At 43.4% G+C, this 21,772-nt stretch overlaps 2 protein-coding genes across 2 annotated transcripts in view; both read left to right on the top strand.

Moving 5' to 3' along the window:
• Window positions 1-21,772, top strand: part of LOC308323678 (large ribosomal subunit protein uL30-like) — a 192,497-nt gene that overhangs the window by 127,854 nt on the left and 42,871 nt on the right. The window lies entirely within an intron of this gene.
• mgat5b (alpha-1,6-mannosylglycoprotein 6-beta-N-acetylglucosaminyltransferase B) overlaps window positions 1-21,772 on the top strand; it is a gene marked incomplete at both ends in the record, with an annotated part of 70,824 nt that overhangs the window by 15,326 nt on the left and 33,726 nt on the right. The window contains 6 exons of the mRNA XM_080775432.1: window positions 1,301-1,445; window positions 5,952-6,061; window positions 9,896-9,969; window positions 10,891-11,058; window positions 13,274-13,438; window positions 20,108-20,277. Coding sequence (XP_080631558.1) covers window positions 1,301-1,445; window positions 5,952-6,061; window positions 9,896-9,969; window positions 10,891-11,058; window positions 13,274-13,438; window positions 20,108-20,277 — 832 coding nt within the window. The remainder of the gene's footprint in view (window positions 1-1,300; window positions 1,446-5,951; window positions 6,062-9,895; window positions 9,970-10,890; window positions 11,059-13,273; window positions 13,439-20,107; window positions 20,278-21,772) is intronic.

A 21,772-nucleotide genomic window follows, 5' to 3' on the forward strand; every position in this document is an offset into this window, starting at 1 on the left:
ATGAAAGAAATCACATCCACAGAAAGCATCACACGCTCATTTTGTGTAAAAAGCCAATAAGAACTGAACTAAACTGAACTGCAGTACACCATCTTTCATCTCTCCTATCTTTGACTTGTCACAACTCTGTGGCTCTGGATCGACAGTGGTATTATTATTTTTCGCCGTTAGAAAATGTTTGGGTGTTCTGATCTGATAGCCGCCTCCCCTCCCCTCGCGTCAAAACAGTTCTCAATGTTTACATCTTATTTGACGAGAAGACGAGAATGTGGACATATCCTTATGGAACCAGGGAGAGTCAAACATGTGTTCTCTCCGCAGTAAATAAATAAACAGCAGTGTTATGGACGGTCTACCGTGTCCGTGACCACGACGCAGATCTGTCTGTATGCAATCTGACCATTATTATTTATTTACACTGTCATGCTCGTTTGAGGACGGGTAGAGAGCAGAGCATACTGTACATGTGTTTGGGAATGTTTCTGAACCAGAATAACCCGTTCTGAGCAAAACTCCCCCCTATGCACTGTCCCTATAAGTTGGTACAGGTGGCAAAGATCAATTTAATGTGGGGTGGCAATTGGTTGGTTTAGGAGATACTGTACAGCTGCAGGTTTGATCTCTGGCTTCTCCCAGTGCTGCCGTTGAAGTGTCCGAATGCCTAACTGTTCCTCGGGCTGCACACTGCTCATAATATTTCCCCACAGGGATCAATAAAATAAAAAAAGGACACTAGTAACAGCACTGTACATTCACAATTTCTCCCAGCACATTTAGAGTAATTGGAGCCAGCGGAGAAGGCAGCAACAATGAAAGCGGCAGCACTGTCGTACTCATTTGTCCCTTTCCTGTTTGTGTTGAGTACTGGCACCCTGTGAGTCATTACTTTAGCAATGAAGTTCAAGAAATCAGAGACACTACAATGTTGATATCTACAGTAAAACTAAACTGAAATATGGTGGTGGTTTTCAAATGTAACCTTGTGCAGTTTATATATTTAACATTTTCAAGGGGACAAAGTGCACATTCAAAATAAAGATTACTATACTAGAGAGAGGGGGATGAGGGTTTTCAGGTGCAACCTTTTGCAGTTTTGTCATTTAACAAAACAATTTAATGGGATCATTTTCCCTTTCAAATAAGGATTAGTTGCTTTCTCAACAGGTTTCCACATATTTTCTTACCCTTTCACATTTCTTTTCTCAGACAGCAAAATCTTCTTTGCCGTTTTGTTATCCGTGTGGCCTATATTGTGATGACTACTGTATTTTTGTAATACCCTTGTGTGTTTTTATTTTAGTGCTTGGTGGGCCAGAGTCTCGCGGGGTACTGAGGAAAATCAGTGACATGCTGGAGGTGATTATGAAGAGGATGGATGCACTGTCTAAAGTCGGCAACACCACAGACTCCCACAGGCTGGACGAGCTCAGTTCCGCACTGGACAGGTAGGCTACACAGGAAAGCCCCGCTGTGTTTGGCCAGTACAGTAGTTGCTGTGATTGTCAGTTTTCTTTTTTTGGAACTATGCTTAACACTAACCTCAGTAAAACTATATGCCTGTCCGGGAGGCATGAGACACATGTTTAGGTGGATCTAACAGAACGGTGGTGGGATTAATAATCCTGCGTCACGGATCCTCATTGTGGTCCTCTCAAAGGAACACAGTGAAAATAAGTTTTATGTGCTCGTCGGCCACTGGTCTACTTGAGAACGATGCAAAAACCACTGCATAAGGTTTTCAAAAAACACAGAAACCAGTTAGGCGTGCCCCCTAGTGGTTGATTCGCAATGAATCCAATATTAGATCAGTCAGTACATTGAAACCCCCAAAAATTGATAGAGATTTCAATGGATTGTGTTACTATTGGGTAGGCTAAATATAAATAACCTACAAAACATTTAGGAAAAACTACAACTTCTGGAAAGCATCATTTTCAAGACTGGTTGGAGCCTCTACAGCTGTGCCCGTTGGGCACTGGCCTATGCAAATATGGAGTCTATGCAGACGTCAGAATGATGTCAGGCCAGCTCCATATATGGCCACTGGGCAGAGGCCTTTTTGGGGCGGTTCTGGACGTGGGTCCGACCGACTCGACACCGGGCACTGCGTGTGTCGAATTTGAATTATTGGTACTGTGTGTACACACAGACAGAGACGTGGTGCATTTATAGATAGATGGTGTCCACAATTGCTTTAAACCATACCCAGAGCCATAGAGTAAGACAGAGTTACACAAACTCCGTTCACTTAATGGGGCCAGTCCAATGGCGGCTCTTCTACATAGACTTCTATTGAGCACGGGGATAACCTGACGTTTTCGGAATACATTGGAGTCTATAGGCTCGTGCGAGTACATGAACCACGTGACCGGGCTGTTTTCTGCCCCCTCAATATCGCTGTATTGGAGTTATGGCAAACCGACCACCCAACTTGTTTGCGGTGTTGTTTTTGAAAAACCTTATGCCCATACCTAACACCATGCCAAATCTGGAACTTGTCACCAAGAGCCAGTTCCCTCCCAGATATTGGTTTTGGTGGATCCTCGCATACATGGTACATTTTAATGAGCCAGGATTCCATGATGAGAGAATACATATTTCCTTCGCCCAAAGCCTATAAAGACCAAAGATTTATGACGAGACAAAACTGCTTTAAGCCTGATTTATAGATCATTGTAGAGCGGTGGCATGAGCCAAAAATAGCCTTAATGGCATTAAGCATTCTAATGAAATGTAAGCAATTCTATTGCAATCTAATGCAATTTAAGCATTGTAACATTGCAGCCTTCTGAATTACCCTTTACGGGCGCCAATAGACATCATGTGGGGCTGTGTGCAGATAACTGGGGCACCCCTGTGGAGAGGTGCCAATGTTGTGGACAGAAATCCTTTTCATGTAATCCAGTGTTGATCCAGTGTGAATCATATATCCTTGACACAAACATATTCCTCGGACAGCTTAACGGCCAAGCTACAGTACACCGAGCGCGTGTGCGTTTGACTTACAGTATGCGCAGTCTGCGAAGATAATGCGTGTGCAAAACGTTCCTGGCTATACACCAAATCTGTGGGCGTGCACAGATTTGCTCCACTGTCTGCATTTGGGAGACAATATACGTGCGTGTGGGGGCATAGTACGCACGTAAAGTTTAGACCCAATCCTATTTTTAGAGCATGCGTATCCAGGTGTAGCCGGTTTCATTGACATATGTTGGATCTTAACAAACGCGCCATATACGCACGCAATACATTCCACACACAGGCACACACAAACGTGCTTGGTGTAGCCCGGTCGTCTCATTTAGATGCGTCAGTGTTGTGTGCTGGAAATTGCCAATCACGCTGTGCCACGTTCGTTCTGAGCTTGTAGAACGGCTAGTTTAATTAACGAAGTATAACTGAGGCTTTACTGAATGAAGCAGTTTATAGGAGGAGATAGGAATTTGTGTGTGTGTGTGTGTGTGTGTGTGTGTGTGTGTGTGTGTGTGGGAGGGGGGCTAGGGGGGGGGTGGGTACCACTCTTGCCGGTCAGTGCCGGACAAGTCAAAGCTACTGTACCACCCCGGTGCAGTGTGATCTGTGGTCTCCATGGCAACAGACCCTTTTCTCGCGCACACACACACACACACACACACACGCACACACTAGCTCAGGGTTTGAGAGGAATGTCTCCCTCTTGCAGCAGTCTGTTTCTGACACCTCTGTGCTTTGCTCTCTTGGACATCACTGTTCCTTTACGCTTACCTCTGGCCCTCTTCCTCACACTTCACTGAAAAATCTCCTCTTAAGAACAATAGAAGCTACCTTTGAAAATGCTCAGTACATGATACAGTACTTTTTACCATTATGGTTCCACTGTATGACTGAATTTAATTTAAGTGGTTCTCAACCTTCTGTTTGTGACAGATTTTTTTTTTATAATGACCCTCCAATTGGTTTACCATTGGCTATTTTCACAATTCTTGCCTCTTTCTTATTATTTGACCTTTTTTTTTAATAAAGTTTGTTGATTACTTTTGATGCAGTAATGGTCTTTTTCTTTTTCCTTTTTTTAGGTATTGAAAAGTCTTAAAAGTCCATAAATTGACAATTCACTATCATTGGGGACCCCTCAAAAACCTGTGGGGACCCCCCTGGGATGCAATAACATTAAATTGTGTGTCTAACAAGGGTACAATGGGCCTATTAAGGACCTAAATGTGAAACATTATTACAAAAATGTAATGATGATAAAATGTCTATCAGTATTCCTTGGCTTCATTCTGCCTTCGCTGGGTGATAAAACACGTTTAATAAGTCTAGCTGCTGGACTGACCCTAGACACAGACAGTTTGAGATCAGCAGTCAGGAGAAAGTTTGCCAACCTGGTATACTGTTTAAAAAGTAATTAGGTTGGCTTCTTGCTCTTTAATGCATGAATAACCTCTCCTAGACCAGAATTCAGTAATAAAAAATGTCAGGTTGATTCATTATGAGCACAGCAATGTGTGAGAGTCAATGAAAGTCCGTGTTGCATGTCCATGTGACACGCTACGATCTTGTAAATCTGCTATTTTTGAATACCCAGCCAACGTGCTATATACGGTGTATAGCTAATATCTACTAGACAGTAAGACATGGATGCTTACTCGTTTTAATGGGTTAAACGTAATGTATACTCCATTATTTTTAAACCTCATCTCCATGCATCTATCAGGAGGAGCAATGATCAGTCCCTCAATGCTCTCTGTATCGCTGAAGCAGCAAATTGAAAGCGACACACCAAGGTGGTGTAGTCGCATGGCAGTCCTCAAGAACTTCGCAAAGTTCGCAAAGTGGGGTCTGGGGACCCCCAGGGGTCCTTGAGGGGTTTCCAGGGGGTTCCCAGTTAAATGTGGCTGTTCAAAGATAGCAGATATATCTTGAAAATATTGGAATATTTTGCATAATTTATTTAAATTATTATTATTAATTTATATCAATGTGGGGGTCCTTGGTAGGAAAAGGTGTGAGAACTACTGCTGTACTATACTGTACCACAGATCAGGAGGGTGGATTATGAATTACTGTGGGTGGCATGACTACAGTAAAATAATTTACATATAAGGGCCTTAAAACTGTTGAAGGTCACATACAATACTCCTTTTCAAAAAGTTAAGTCCCCAAAAACATGCCTTTGAAGTTGTTTGCTGAGTTATTATCAGCATGCCTCTACAACCCTTTGTTTATGTTCATATCTTCTGGACAGGCTGTTTTTGTCTGTAGATTTATATGCAAATGAGCTTAATTTTAACGTCAAGATTAGCTCATTCAATCATTCCATTGCTTCCATTGCATCATTTAAAAACAATGTGTTTGCACTTCGTATTAGCAGCACTAGGTATAGCCACATTTATTACTCAATTCATTACTCAATGTCTGCTCTGACGGGGAACATTTTTAGGGGGGGATCTTAGGCTAAAAGCATTTTTATGACCTTTAGCTGCAATGTTTTGTCGATTTTGTTACAGTTGAAATGTATGTCAAGTCTACTACATCCAACTGTCTATCTTTTGCTTTCAGGCCTTCAAAAGTCAAATGCAGTTAACAACCTAATTGCACTCGCTTCTCATTTCTCTTGGGGATTCGCTTCAGTGTGCCGAGTCACTTTTCTTTATCTCGACACATAAATTGTCTGCCGGTGTTTAAGAGCTTTTTCTATTTCACGCTCCAACCGAGTTCCACACAATTAGCATTTCCTTCACTTAGTTCAATGTACTTCAATGTGTCCAGGAAGAAAAAACACGACAAAGCCAAAATGAAAACGGGTCAAACGCTGTAGGAGGGAAGCCAAGACTGGAATAAATAAAGTCTGCTGTTCTGTCAGAGGCTTGGTTCCAAAATGTTCTGTGAAGTTTACCTGTTTGAAACTGCACAAATTCAATGTCGTGTGTGTGTGTGTGGTGTGTGGTGTGTGGTGTGTGTTCGTTCAGGATGCAGCCTATGGGTCTAGTGGAGAGGATCCAGGCCATAGCACAGAACATGTCTGATATGGCCATGAGGGTGGAGCAGATTCTCCAGCGCAGCATGGCCAGTAATAGAGGTAGAGTTTGAGCAACACACGCACGCACGCATACATCCTGATTACACAAAGAACACCATTTAGTCGCAATGCTTCAGTGCTTCTTGTCTTGATAGGCCTTTAGTTTAGCCCTATCCATTTCAAACTCATTTTACGCCTCAAGACTCGTGCACGCACGCACGCACACGCGCGCGCACACACACACACACACACACACACACACACACTCTGTTGCTGTTGAGCAGAAACCTTGTATTTCATTTATCAACCTTTTGTGTTTTCACTATGTCATACTACAAAGGAAAAGCCGATCTACAACATGTAACATGTAAGAGCTTGTAGATCTGCTATTTTTTTTTTTAAGTGAAAGCTTTAGACTAGAGTGTCTGTGGGTTTTATATTGAACCAATGAAAAGTATTAAATTAACAAGATCTTGTGACTAAATAATGACTGGACATTGACATTTTTAATGACATGTGTTAATGTGTTAAAGATGGAGTGCCGTTATGTGGCCACACCCACCAGTTCATTACGTATACCTTGTTTTCACCATAGCAACACCCACCTGAACTTAAGCCTCACCCTGTTAATGGGGGAGGGCTTATGGTTATGATGACACTAAAAGTGGTGTATTTCGACTGGGCCTTTTGACTCAAAGGCTTTCAGCTTTCAGGAAGAAATAATTAATACACAGGGAAGACATATTTGAATATTATAACCTGGGGGTGTACTAGGTCACATTCACACCTACTGTATATACTTTGGTAGACTCGATGCGAATGGCCCATTCTGCATATTTAATTTGCTGCGTTTGCCTTCACACTGTGCTGTCATCCGCTGCAATTGGAAACGCAGCAGGGACCTTTATCAATGTGTTCAATTCATAAACTACACAGTGAAATCTATGGTGTTAAGATTTTACCCATAAATTATACTCGTAATTATAGTAAAATAATTAAATTTGGCTGTCGTGCTGTCAGGGACTGGACCTCTCTCTCTCTATCTCTCTCTCCCCCCCTCTCCCCCTCTCTCTCTCCCTCTAAGCACGCACTGTTCTTTTGGGCATAGAGGCATGCTGAGCGCACTGAGTGCAGACAGCAGCGAAAAATGTTTACAAGTTTATCGAGATGAAGAAAGTCCCTACTCCCCACACATTGACAGTGACAGCACTCCATGTTTACGCACAGACAGACAGACAGACAGACAGACAGACAGAATATTCTGTAGGCTACACTGCAGAGTGTTGATTAATGTACCGGTACTCGTCCTCATTTTTCGATCAGGGCTTCGGTCTCCTCATTCGACCATGTATATCCACGGTAACGGGACATCTTTGCGCTGAGTGAAATATGCCTTCTCCGTCTCCAACTGTGTTTCCTCATCATTCACCTGTCACATTGTTTGCTTCATTTCCTTTGCTGCGGATTGCATTCACACCTGCACCGAATCGTGCGATTGGAAGCGAAGTGAAACCTCTGTTTTTGGTCGAAGTAGAATGCTGTTATTTGATGCGCATTAGGATTCGAATGAGACTTCACACCTGCCGAACAAAGCACACTTAATTTGCAGCAAGATTCGTTTTAATCGCAGTAAAGCTTTCTGGTGTGAATACTGTATGACCTTAGAGTAATGTTAACTCCATAGACAAATCCATCTTTAATATTCTATGATCTGTTGATGAATTGGACCACAATGGAAACAAGTCCCCATGGGCTTACTACAGTACAGTACATATACAGTATGTGGCTGTTTAGTCTGACTCCAGAATACATTGAACATGAGGTTATATGCTTGGCCTTAGCATTTGTTATTTAATCATATAGAACATGACGGATGTTTCTCTCTGCCATATTACCATTCACATAATCCTCCCTTCATGTCATGTGGTGGAATTGCAACACTCCTCCGCTGCATCATCACCACAGTGCTTTGTCACTGTCTTATCATAAACACTACACTGCGTGATGTTAAATGCCTGCTTACCGTATATGAATTACTGTCTTGTTAATAGGATCTGAGCCTGTCCGCTTTTATCTATTAGCCTTTGCTCTCAACGTCTTTATTGGGCACTTGTATGAAATTGCATTCATTAAATACAATCCATTTAGTCCATCCTATGCATCAGACAGAGATGACATATTCAATGCGTTGCTGAGCGGCACTGCGTTTAAAAGCAGTGACACGTTTAGAACATGATGTCTTGTCAAGAGAGACACAGGCGCTTTCACCAATGAAATAATCCCCCTGAAATCATCAAATAAAGCAACTTTGTTGGAAAGATATTCCCTATGTTTGCTACCAGCGTGACTAATCCCGGGCTACGTTTTGACAATGTCAAGCTTTGGCGCCCTTTAGTGCGAGCGCTGTCATTATTATGGTAATCGAGCAGAATGGCTGCTAATTTGTCGCCTGTGATTGTGCTCAGTGAGGCTTGGCAGCACGCCAGTGGAAGGGACAGCAGCCGCTCCTTTTAATTAGGCCGCCAAGTGCCGGATAGTGAGGAGAATGGACGAAGGGAAGGCGAAAGAGAGAGAAAAGGAGATGCAGGGGGTTCAAAGATAAAAGTATGAAGAAGAGGGTGGCAGAGGTATTGAGAGAAAGCAGTCGGGCAGGAGATCAGTGGAGAGAAGGAAGCACGGTAGAGTGAAAAATCTAATGATTATTTCATTAATCACGCCCATATGGCATTGTGTATCCAGCACCCTTGCTGGGTCGCAGGGCAGGCCGGGCTTTTAGATGAGCTTGTTAACTGGCCCCAGAACATACCTAATGAACCCCCACCGCCTTAACGACCGAATGCTGCTGTAATTCTGAACAACAGAAAGACATCCTGCAGGCGGTTCAGACGAGTATTAACCTGTTCAAACTGTTTCTTAGGCATTTATTTACACAGAAAGTAAAACAACAACCGAAAATGAAATCTGAGTGTTTTTAATTAGTCCTCTAAATCACTTGAAATCTGAACTGAAGTCTGTGGTTGAGTGGCTGTTCAAGGCTCACAGCGAATCAGCTTTTTCTTGTGAAACCTAATGCACCACAACAACACCCCCTCCCATTGTTTTAATTATTCTAAATGACATGTCTGTACAGTACTTATATTGTGTGCTCATGGCTCCTTTCATATATGTCCATTTAACCACATGAGCCTTATCGAAGTTAGTGTTCCCTATTTTGGGGCAACCATTTGGCTATCTACAAGCTCACAACCTTGTGAGCTTGTAGATAGCAACAACAGATTGCTAAGCTGAACAACAGTTGATCAGCTTAGTTCACCTATACTGTAAGAGATATATGTAGACTAGAGGAGCAAAAAACACTGGGGGACCTTAATGAGCTTAGGTGAATTATCCTAATATTGTTGCATAATGATGAATTGTATAATTGTATATCGTACATTCACACAGGTCAAGGTATTTGCAGGGTAGGTAACCTGATGCGTTAATATTATTCATTATCTATTTCTATTTGCACTTTACTTCTCATTATGTAGAGCATTACTTTAAGCAAATGTGAAAGGGCACGCTCGTTGTTCAGTATTTTGCAGATTATGAAAGTGCAGATCGTATTGCTTTCAAATGGAATCTGAAAATAGTGAAGATAATAATAATAATGAAGAAGAACTTATTTTAAAGTTCTCAAATGGATAAAGCAGCTAAGAAAAAGCCTGTCAAAGATCTGTGGTACTATATCTCACACTTCCCACAGCACTTAAGGACAAAGTAGCGAAGGCTACCGTGTTTTCTGATCCTAAAGCTACTGTTTGTTATACATGAGTGGATTCTTTAACGTACAGTACTGTGTGCAGTGTTATAGGGTGAGACTTTAACTCATAATGCTGTCTTTCTCTCTGTCAGTTAGGGATGGAGCATCAGGCCAGTGTGATATTCCTAAAGACCCCCGGTACCCAGACTGCCCCAGCAAGGTGGACGTAAGTCTACACCGCATAATCATTTCCAAATCACCTGACGTAGAGACCTCAAACTGTCCTTGCCTTTGGCGCTCTTACACCCTCGATTTATACTTTGCTGTGCTCAGCGTAAATAAGTGTAATAAGTATAAATCAGGCTTTATATCGTTACGTGTGAAGTGCACGGCCAGTCGGCCACTAGGGTCATGAGGGTCTGAGCCATCTACTGTCCATTTTTTCTTCATTACAATCGGGGGGTGAACTGCGGGCTACGACGGAATATTTGCCCCAAATGGCAAGTGTGCGTCAACGTTGCTGCCATATGGGTAGGAGCAACTTGCCATAATAACTCCACTGCGAGAAATATGGAGACAGATCTTGTTATGCTTTGTGAGCATTACTGTTACTAAGTAAGAAAGTGTTTTGGTTTGAAAGGGCTTATTTAATTTATTTGACCAATCCTTTATCATACTACCAAACCAAGCCACATTAAGATTGGTTGAAAATTCAGCAAGTCATGATGATTTTAATTACGGAGAGCGCTCCTTCCTTAATAGACGGACATACAATAGGAGTATCCAGAGTTTGACTTAAATGGCGGCCGCGTTGATGCATCGCTCCAATGAGCAGAGCCGGCCGATACAGTATCTATCTACCATGACCTTCATGGCTGTGCCGCGTTTGCAGCACAGCCTTGTAGTGGTAAGAAATAACTCACCTGGCCGCAACGTTAGTTTTTATGAACCAATTTGACCACATTAACAAGAGGTCATAAGGGATGAACACATAAACCCCTCACCAATGAAACCTTTTATTGAGCTTGATATCGACCTCAGTCGACTGCGACAGTTTAAGTCACATAATTGTGATGTATGCAGCACTCGTGAGAGAGATTAAACTGAAACTATGTTAATTTGTTGGCATGGAAACCTGGCCTTCCAGTGGATGCGTGCACGCTGGACCTCGGACCCTTGTTACGCCTTCTACGGCGTGGACGGCTCAGACTGCTCTTTCCTCGTGTACCTGAGCGAGGTGGAGTGGTTCTGCCCCCCGCTGGCCTGGAGGAACCAGACCGCCGTGCCCACCTACAAACCTTCACCCAAGAGACAGGTAACCACATTCATCCTCCACCCAAGAGACAGGTAACCACATTCATCCTCCACCCAAGAGACAGGTAACCACATTCATCCTCCATCCAAGAGACAGGTAACCACATTCATCCTCCATCCAAGAGACAGGTAACCACATTCATCCTCCATCCAAGAGACGGGTAACCACATCCATTCCAGTGCATTTCACTCTGTCAATGTTAATTTACAGTATCTATTTATCACTCTGAAAGTGTAAAAAAGATGTAACCGAATTCGTCTATCCATGCCAGTGCATTTCACTCTAAGAACACACTAAAATCCTCAATGTTAATTTATCTATCTGTCACTCCGAAAGTATATGTATGAATTCGGTAATTAATTAACGAATTCCATACTTTTTTTTTTTGGATTTGAGTGTGTTGAGAAATTTGCTGATAGAGTTGAGTTAAAAACCGCACACACAGACACAGCTGCTTTAGTCACGTAATGCAGTCAGTGTGTCTGAACGTCGCCAGCGGAGCATCCGTTCAGTTCCACTCCAGCTCCTTTCTTTCCTTTGGTGTTCCTGTCCAATCAGAAAGCAGCGATAGCTGTTATTTCATCATCCTCCCATGTTTTACCACTCGTTTATCTGTCCATCTCCCGGGAGAACACATGCAGGACGTGTCACTCACACGGCTTCTGCCTCTGATTGTCTCTGAATGCCGCTGGCCCTGTTTGTTTTTGTGTACAGTAGTCTCAATGTATTCACTGTATCCCCCCACAGTTAGCCATACTCCTCCCTGGAGCACTGTAAACCCAACACCAACCGGCCCGCTGTGCAGTCGTTCCTTTGCTCTGCCGTGTATTCTAATTAGCTGCCTATATTCACTTCCACTAATCCTACAGCTTTCCCTCGGGGGGGAGATACCTTCTTTTTTTTTTTACTGTGGCTACCTTCACGAACAATGATTCACCTGCACGGGGGAAAGTACAGTTCTGCATATTGATTCTGTCTGTGGGAGAGTGTCAGGATTTGTGTGTTTATGATGGAGAAAAGTACAGGCGCCAAATATAGATATGAGAGAGAGCGAGAGAGAGCCAGCAAGATACTGTAGAGATGTTGGCTATATACTGCGTGCGTGCATGCGTGTACGGTGTACGTCTCTGCATACAATTTAGGCATTTATTCATAATCCAGAGAGATTTAAGTAAGAACAACAAACAAGTAATCTGTCAAATACATAGTCACCAAGGATCATAAGCAAGCTAACAGTAGAATACTGTACAATGAAAATGAGTATACACTATAGAGTGCTATGTCTACAAACTCTACATAATATGATATCTATTCTAAAGTACATAAGTTTAGGAGTCTGAAGAGGTGAGTTTTCAGACTACGCCAGAAGGTTGGGAGTGAGTCTGCAGTTCTGATTGTTGTGGTGGTTTGATCAGACTTAGAAGATATGGGGGGCGGGGTTGGCGAAAGGCCCTTTCTGTGTGGAGTTTGCATGTTCTCCCCGTGTGCCGTAGGGTAGGGATACCCTCACAAAAAACATGCAGTAATCCTGGTCACTAAACTGCCTCCCCCTGGCCAGCCGGGGCGCCTGATGGAGGGGAAGGAACGGGTTGGAATAACGTGTTCCTTCCACGCGCTACGTCCAACCAGGGAAACTCCCCCCTGTCAGGTGTAAAGGAGCGACTTGGACACTCATGCATGATGGAAAAAAAAAAAGATATGGGGGTGCCATACCTTAGTATGCCAGACCTGTTTTGTACTCTGTGCGGGCAGCAACCGGTAGCCAATGGAGGAGGGGGGAGACATGTGAGAACTTTGGCTGGTTGTATGCTGCGGCATTCTGGATCAATTGGAGAGGTTTAAGTGCACATGCCGGTAGGACAGTAAGGACAGAGTTACAATAGTCATTAACACTTAACACGTGCTTGTACAGTATTGTACCATCAGAGAGCAGTAGAGGTGGAATGAGAGAGAGGCTTTTTATGTGCACGACCTCAGGCAGCCTTGCAAATGACAGCGTATGACACAGAGAGCTGTGCTGCAAATCCACTTGAAGAAAGGAACCGAGAGAGAGACAAAGGTCGTCTCACAAAAAGAGCGACCATCAACGACCGCCGCTGGGCTCAGGCCGCCATCATAAGTCTTTTATATTTATGGCTCTGACAGCTGACAGGTGAGTTTTGCAGCCGTGTGCGTGCCATTGATTTTTCTTCCACCTGCTGTTTTCTTCCTGAAGGCTGCCCTGCGCTCAGACATCGGGGCTCTGCTGGAGCAGGTGGGGACAGGGAAAGAGTCCCTGAGCTTCATGAAGAGACGAATGCGGAGGATGGCGGCGCAGTGGGCCTCGGCTGCCCGGCGGCTGGATGACAAGCTACGCAGCCAACACAGAGAGCAGAAGAGGGTCAGTGCAGTACATGCTCACACACACACGCACGCTCAGTGTTGAAGCTACAATCCTTCCTTAGGATTTATGTTCTGCCCGGGGTCACCTGTGTGGGTGATGGTGACAAAGGTTCTACCAAGCACCATTTCTGCTTGGCTAGGAGAGATGGTGCACGTATACGTTTCATTCAGTAACTAGTACCCAACACACAAGTGTATGGAGACCATCTCCAAACACTGTAATTGTAGGCTACTACTGTACAGTAGGTAGTAGGTATTTAACCAATGTGTATGGACACATTGGTTAAAATATTATTTTATTCATCAAAATAACAAAATGAAATAAGTAATAACATTCGTATACTCTGTCTCTGAGTTACAGTGGATAAATTAACAATGAGGACTTTACTGTGTCGTAGTGTCACAATACATTTGTGTTATGAACAGCTCATGTGTAATGTGCACTCTCACTCACTCACTCACTCCACTCCTTGTTCACGTTCCCAATGGAGAGCAGCTTGACAGTAATAGTCACTGTCCATTAACTACACTCTGTAGACTAATCTCCAGGCTGAGACAGACTGACTGAATGACTGACTGAAGTCTTACTGTTATAATAGAGCAATAGCAATGAAAAAACTATAATCAGTATAGACCGGAATAGGCTCAGCAAGACCAGATGTTTCATGGCAGACTGGACAGAACACTCTTTTTCCCCCGCAGCAGGGAAAAATAAGTTATTGTTTTTTTTTCGTTGGGTACTTGTATCGCTGCTGCTGCTACTGCTGCCACTTTTAGATATCCAGGAATTATTGGCTTTAAAGAGCCGTTGTGGTGGCACTGACACTATCGCCTCGGCAGGTTCTGGTGCTGCGTCGGCAGGTTAAAACAAATGCCACCAGATTAGCATTTGAATGCCTGAACTGCGCAAACGTAAAAGGGGACAGGCAACGCCCACCCCCTGACACATAGTCACACGTAGTGAAGTTGAAAGGAAATAAATAGAAAAACAACCAGGAGTAAAGGTGTTTTCTGCTGATCCAACAGACAGTAAAATGTGATATACTGTCTCCTCCAACCCTAGGAAACATTCAAATTTGATTTCGTTCATACTGTACAGTATATTTTTTCCTTTTGCCTTTTTTTGCCTTTTTTTTACTCAACAGTGAAATGATAAAGCACAGCTTTAGCAGGAAAAAAAACAGACATGCAGGCAGGAAGGATGGTATTAACGTTGTGTATTCATGCCCAGATGCCATGCTAGTACACAGAACTGCTGCCACATCTCCTGCGCTCAACCGTGCAGGTTTTTCAGCTGCAGTTTCAAGACTGAATGACTTTAAGCACACAGTGAAATCCCCAGTGTTAATTGGGTTACAGTCTCGGGGATGAAGGGAAACTTTCGTGTCAAATGCATCGTTTCACATGTTTTCGAGTCAACATTTTGCAGAGAAATACACAGACGACATAGCGTATTTTTTTGCCACACCATATTTGGTCTTCAGAACGCCGGAATTTAGATTGGCAATTTTAGTTTTCCATGAAACCCTCCGTATAGATAATGAAAGAGACTTGGTATATTTTGTGATTAATTTACTTTAGTGCACTTTAGCTGTTGCTAGAACTGGCCTCTGTAGTGGTTCTACATTCCCTCAACTGGCCTGCACTTCAGGTTCTGTGTGTGTGTGTGTGTGTGTGTGTGTGTGTGTGTGTGTGTGTGTGTGTGTGTGTGTGCGCGCGTACACTGGAAGGCATGTGTGCACGTGTCTGTATGAAATGGGATGGCACTCTCATGGATTCCCTTTGACAGTCAGTAGCCTCAGAGCTCAGCCTTTGGAAGCCTAGATTTATTGCAGTCTTCTTCCTTTCCACCCACAGAATTCAATTTGTGGCCAGACACTTCTCCTCAAATCCCCTCTCCAATTGAAAAGTGTCTCACCACTTCAAAGGCTTGTATAAAAATGAGACAAAGTGAGTTATAGTTATAGTAGTCCATTTTGTATTATGGCTTCTTTTTGGGAATTGGGCCAACAGTGCCCTGGTCTCCATCCAGAAGATGCACATGATTCAGCGCTGATGTCATCGGTCCATCTTTATCAAATGAGCAACGCAGTATCGCTGCTGAATCAAAGCCAGCTATCTGTCACTAGAGACAACACCTTTCCCAAATGCCAAGCTCCTTGTTCACGTTCCCAATGGAGAGCAGAACTGTGTTCAGTGTAATGGTGTGCTTGACAGTAATGGTCACTGTCCATTAACTACACTCTGTAGACTCATCTCCATGCTGAGACAGACTGACTGACTGAATGCCTGTTGGAAAATAGGCGGAGAGCAATAGCAAAAACTATAATCAGTTGACGGTAATAGGCTCAGTAAGAGCAGATGTTTCATGGCAGACTGGACAGAACCCCCCCTCCCCTGCAGCGGGGAAAAATAAGTTGTTTGTTTTTTTCGTTGGGTACTTGTATTGCTGCTGCTGGCTGCTGGCTACTGCTGGCACTTTTAGATATCAAGGAATTATTGGCTTTAAAGAGCCGTTGTGATGGCACTGACGCTATCGCCTCGGCAGGTTCTGGCGCTGCGTCGGTGGCAGGTTTCAACGGTAGGCTGGCATCGCTGTTGCCAGGGCTGTTAACTTCTTGTGAGCAGGGTACAGTACTGTATGCATCGTTTATACCCTGCCTGGCAGATTAAAACAAAAGCCACCAGATTAGCATTTGAATGCCTGAACTGTGCAAACGTAAAAAAGACCAGCAACGTCATTGATCGAAAAAGACCATATAGTAGGCAAGAATCGCAGATACAAAATAAGAAGCAAGGTTACAATAATCAAATATAAGGATATATAAAAGTAAATTGGATGACTTTAAGTCTGGCCTGATCCTCTACACTTGGACTGACGGCATTAGCATAATGTATAAACAATGAATAAATATAAATATAAGTGTCATGCACATCTTTAACCAGTAGTAGATCAAAGTGGCTTATTGTCGGTATCAATTGTAGACAATTTACAATCTATCCACAGTGAAACATTTACAGCAGTTGGTTATGTAAATTTCAACCTGGCGTCTCTATTTCGGGCATGTCTTCCTTGGCAAAAATAGCAACCTGTCGCAATGCATTTTTGAGCTTGTAAATCAGAATTTTCCTTTCTATTTGTGGAATAGGGCTTTTACAGCTACACTATATAGGCCTACTTTTCTGTGTGTGAATAAAATATTATTTGGACAAATCTGTAGGTGGAGCGGCAAAGGCGGTCGCTGTACCGCACCACACGAAAAGGGAGTTGAGCCAGAAGGCAAAGCTCTCTGTCTATACCGAGCAATTTTTGTTCCTACTCTCACCTATGGTCATGACTGTAAGAATAAGGTCGCGAATACAAGTGGCCGAAATGAGTTTCCTTCAACGGGTGGCTGGCATCTCCCTTAGAGATAGGGTGAGAAGTTCAGTCACACGGGAGAGACTCGGAGTAGAGTCGCTGCTTCTTCGCCTGGAAAGGAGATAGCTTAGGTGGTTCGGGCATTTGGTTAGGATGCCTCTCGAGCGTCTCCCTAGGGAGGTCCTCGATGCACGTCCCACTGGGAAGAGACCCCGGGGCAGACCAAGGTGCAGTTGGAGGAAACACATCGACTCACTGGCCTTGGAACGTCTCGGGATCCCCCAGGAGGAAGTTATTAATGTTGCTCTGGAGAGGGAAGTCTGGAGCTCTCTGGTGGAGCTGTTGCCCCCGTGACCCGACTACCGTATAAGCGGTTGAAGATGGATGGATGGTTCAGTGCCCATACCCGATGTGGGGTTGGCGAAAGGGCCTTTCTGTGTGTGGTTTGCATGTTCTCCCCGTGTCCCCTAGGGTAGGTAGGTACCCTCACAAAAACATGCAGTAATCCTGGTCTCTAAACTACCTCCCCCTGGCCAGCCGGGGCGCCTGATGGAGGGGAAAGGAACTGGTCGGAATAACAAGTTCCTTCCACGTGCTACGTCCGGCCGGGGAAATTACCCCCTGTCAGGTGAAAAGAAGCAGCTTGGACTCCTCATGCATAGAAGGAAGCATGAGTTCAGTCCGCTGCCCCCCCCCCCCCCCTCCAGGTTGGCAGAGGAAGTGTAGATAATTGACACTGGGTGAAAAAATGGGTTGCAAAATCATGGGATAAAAAGAAAAGGAAAAAAAATGGATGAATGTATGGTAGAGTATTCTAATACAATATAACAGAAAAAAGGAGGACGCTGCACATCTTGTAGCCCTGATGAAATATAGATGTATTGAAACCAACATTTCTTCAGGGTTTTTGATATACTGTAATATAACATTACTCACACCACTGCAGTGGTTGGACAGTACTTGGTCTCCCTGCTCTAATTTGTGACATTTACATCCTGTGGTACAACCACTGCTGGTTGACGAGTAGTACTGCTAAAGTCAAAATGTACTTTATCTCCTGAGCTTGCAGGCATGCTCTATTAGCTTAGTGGTAAAAATGTCAGGACCCAGGTTTGAATATCGGGTAAGACAATGAAAGGTACAGAGTGCAGCTTTAAGTAGTTAATGGCCACACAAAAGGATCGAATTGCTTAGACTTTTCACGGGACAATGAGTCTGTGGCTGAAGCATGAAGCATCCTCCCCTCCACCACCGTCTTATCTGTTGCCCAGTTTACTGCCGCCGACAGACGGGGACTTCATCACCAGCATGTTCAGTTTAATTCAGTTGAAAATAACGCCATCTTTGTTTGAGCGATGCAGTCATGCGTTCAGTCAGTGTGTATGAATCAGCCTTCAGGCTGGAGCCTGGTGAAGTGTCATCGCTGAAGTTGAGATGAGGTGTGTAATTATAGTCTTATGTGTCCCCTGAGATGCTAGTTGCAGAGCAATGCCACTCAGCATGGCGTCCACCGTGCCAGCACTGTAATTATTGTGGTTCAACAATAAAACACTTGCTTGTAAAACACTCTGAGCTACATTACATGTATATGGAAGTACAAATCCTTCTATAAATATTACAATTTCGCTGTTGTGATTTCACACCTTAGATAATGCTGTACGAGACTGCCATATCAGAGATTCAACGTTATCTCAAAGTAGATCTGAACTGAGACTTCTCTACACACACACACACACACACACACACACACACACACACACACACACACACACACACACACACACACACACACACACACACGGGGGCACACACACTTTGCATGCTACTGTAGGGCCTGTTCACCCTGAGATTGCTATACAGAAAATATATTTTCCTATGTCTGTGTGTCAATGAGCCTTATACTGTTGCCAGAGCAGAAAGCTTGCATAGCAGTGAAACTATGCATTTCTGTTCTTAAAAAGTTTAGATTACTTTTAACTGTTGCTGGATCACATTGCAAAGTAATCCAGCGATGGGCCACGTCTATTGCCAATAATACTGATATTACAGTCAATTTGCAACAGAACTGCACACTTGTCTGTTGTTTAGCGTGATAGTGAATCTCATTGTGCGAGTATGCATACTGTATTATAGTTGGGAGGGAGTGTGTCAGAGAAGATTTGTACCATCAAGGTTTATTTTCTAAGTAAAGGCAAAAGTGAGGAAAAGGGAAAGGCTGTATTCTGCAGAGGCTCAATCTAATTTCATTATACATTTAACTGGCTGGAAATTCCATCCCATCAGCAATTAAAAGCACCCTGTACCATTATGCATACCAATTAGCTGTCAGCAGGTCAATTTATTTTTCCCACTATATGCCAGGAGTTGCTTGAGGAAGAAAATCTTTGTGCATTCCTTTGGTGTGACTACATTCTCATCTCATCAGAGTCAGAGTCACTCCTCATTAATTGTGACAATCACTGATCCTTGCGGAACATCTCACTCTAATGGAGCTAAATGTGGGTCTATGTGGACGGCTGAATGTTGCCTTCACAAATAGAAATGTATCTACCAAGGGATACCGACTGTTTCAACCTCAGAAATCAAAGCATTGACTGATGTTAACAATGGCTTGTTCTCATTAAAACCTCCAATTCTAAGCCTGCAGGAGTGCTGTACAGGTACTCTACAAAACTACACTAGCTAGTCAACAACACTAATCTTAGAAGTCCATAAACACTTTTTTAAACACCCTGTGTGATTCATTCACCGTAAATATATTCTTCCTCAGTGTTATCACTACTGTCATGACTACAGTACATTCACAGTTCACACACACACATAAATATTACACAGTGATGTAATTTATATTTGGAAGAAGGTAAAAGATTCAGAGCTTCTGTGCTGTGAATAAATACATCAACCTGTATGAATTGTGAATTGTTTGAAATGTGAAATATTTGTCAGCGAGTATTCCACATTTTAGTATTGCTTATTTTCGTCACACCTAGCCAAACATCAAGCTCAACTCCTCCTTTCTCCCCTATGTGACTCCATTCAAGCTCAGCTCAGTGCCCTTGTGGTTAAGAGTGTCAGCCCCGAGTCTGGGAGGTCGCAGTTGAGTCATGAAAAGACAAAAAAATGTTACGCAATGCCTGTCTGCTTGGTACTAAGCGTCAAGGGTTGGATTGAAGGTACATTAGGCTGCCTCACGCTAAGGAAACAAGGGAAAGGCTCCTAAACAGTATGAGCCACATAGCTCCTGAACTGTTGGCTCCTCTGGCTGATTTTTTTATTCAATGCTGATATGCTGTGTTTTCCATGCAGATTCTGGTCCATGTGGGTTTTCTCACGGAGGAGTCTGGCGACGTGTTCAGTCCCAAGGTGCTGAAGGGAGGACCTCTGGGTGAGATGGTCCAATGGGCTGACATCCTCACCACTCTCCACGTGCTGGGACACAACCTCAAGATCTCCGTCTCTCTCAAGGAGCTGCAGGGGTAAAGTAGTTGTTTGACACATTGCTTGCTGTCTTTATATTCATTTACATGTTTAAATCAATTGGCTAATTAGTTATCAAGAGTGACTGAGCATGATTCAATGTCTTGTTAGACACATTCACAGGATTGAACCGGCTAACTTTCGGATAGTTTCTCTAACCATGATGCTGAATTCCAAATAGAAACACAGTGAACACGGCAACAGTGTTACGCACGCACGTACCGTATGCATGCACGCACGCACGCGCACACGCACACGCACACACCCACACACACAAACAAATGGTTTTCAAAGTGTCTTTGTTCTGAGTGTGAACCATATTGTTATGCTGTTTGTTGTGATTCGACCATAGAAATGCGCTGCACATTTTTTTGCTCTCAGTGGATTTGACTTGAGTTTCATAAAAGGACAACAGCACAGCGACTGTATTCTTTCAGCACCATGGACAGCTACTGTATGGAGAAGCCTGTTTCACAGCGTTCAGAGTTACTTTATATCATGACCGTGGAATCATTTAGGCTTTTCTATTATGAACACATGAGGCCTCTAGACTGCTGTTTATTTTTCATTATACAGTATATATACACAGTCAAATCCTTAGCATTAATGTATCCATTTGTGTCTCCAGGAGTTTACAAATGCAAACAAATGGAGTTTCCTTGTTTTTGGTGACTGATATTGTCCTTCTAATATGTGATGTGCCCGTGATTTTTCAATTACTTTTTTCATTTATTTTTCATATTTTTGGGGGGAAATAAAGAAGAAGAATAAGGATCCATAAAACGAATTAACAATAAATGAAAAACACGGGTCGGGCACCTTACAGTACGTAGTTACGTTAGAAGGACAATATCAGTCATCAGAAACAAGGACGTGGATTTGTTCAATGAATCTATCATGGTTAAAATTAATTTAGAATAATGGATTTGTATATATATAAAATTAAAATATCGAAAGACTGAGTTTATAGCCACTTAAAAACTGTCCATGGGTGTTCACAAAAGCCTGAGTAGAAGAAGTGAAATATCGTTCACTCAGGATTTTACAGTATATCCTGAGATCAGTTCCTTCTCCGGGCTCCGACTCAACAGTATATGTGCAAACGCATATAAAGGCTATTCGGCTAGCGCCGGGGAGCTCCCTCCCCAGAGCTTCAGCCTGTGCGCGCGGTCACATTTGGCCACACACACAGATAAGCTATCCCTTTGTCCCTGGCGGGGCTTCTACAGGAGCCTCCGGCCTTGACAGCCCCTCTCTCCCTGCTTCAGCTCACTGAGCCCACAGTGATAACAAGCTTTAGGTCAGGCATCACAAATATACTGTATGTGCACACACACACACACACACACACACACACACACACACACGCACGCACGCACGCGCGCGCACGCCTGCAGATATGCCCTCACATGCACACACGGCTCCCAACGTGCCTTCCAGTCATTCAGACGGACAGACAAAGATACGGCTATTGATTTTTCCACGCTAGCCAGA

The sequence above is a fragment of the Protomyctophum bolini genome (genome assembly GCF_963924005.1).
Source record: "Protomyctophum bolini genome assembly, chromosome: 11".
Taxonomy (NCBI): Eukaryota; Metazoa; Chordata; class Actinopteri; order Myctophiformes; family Myctophidae; genus Protomyctophum; species Protomyctophum bolini.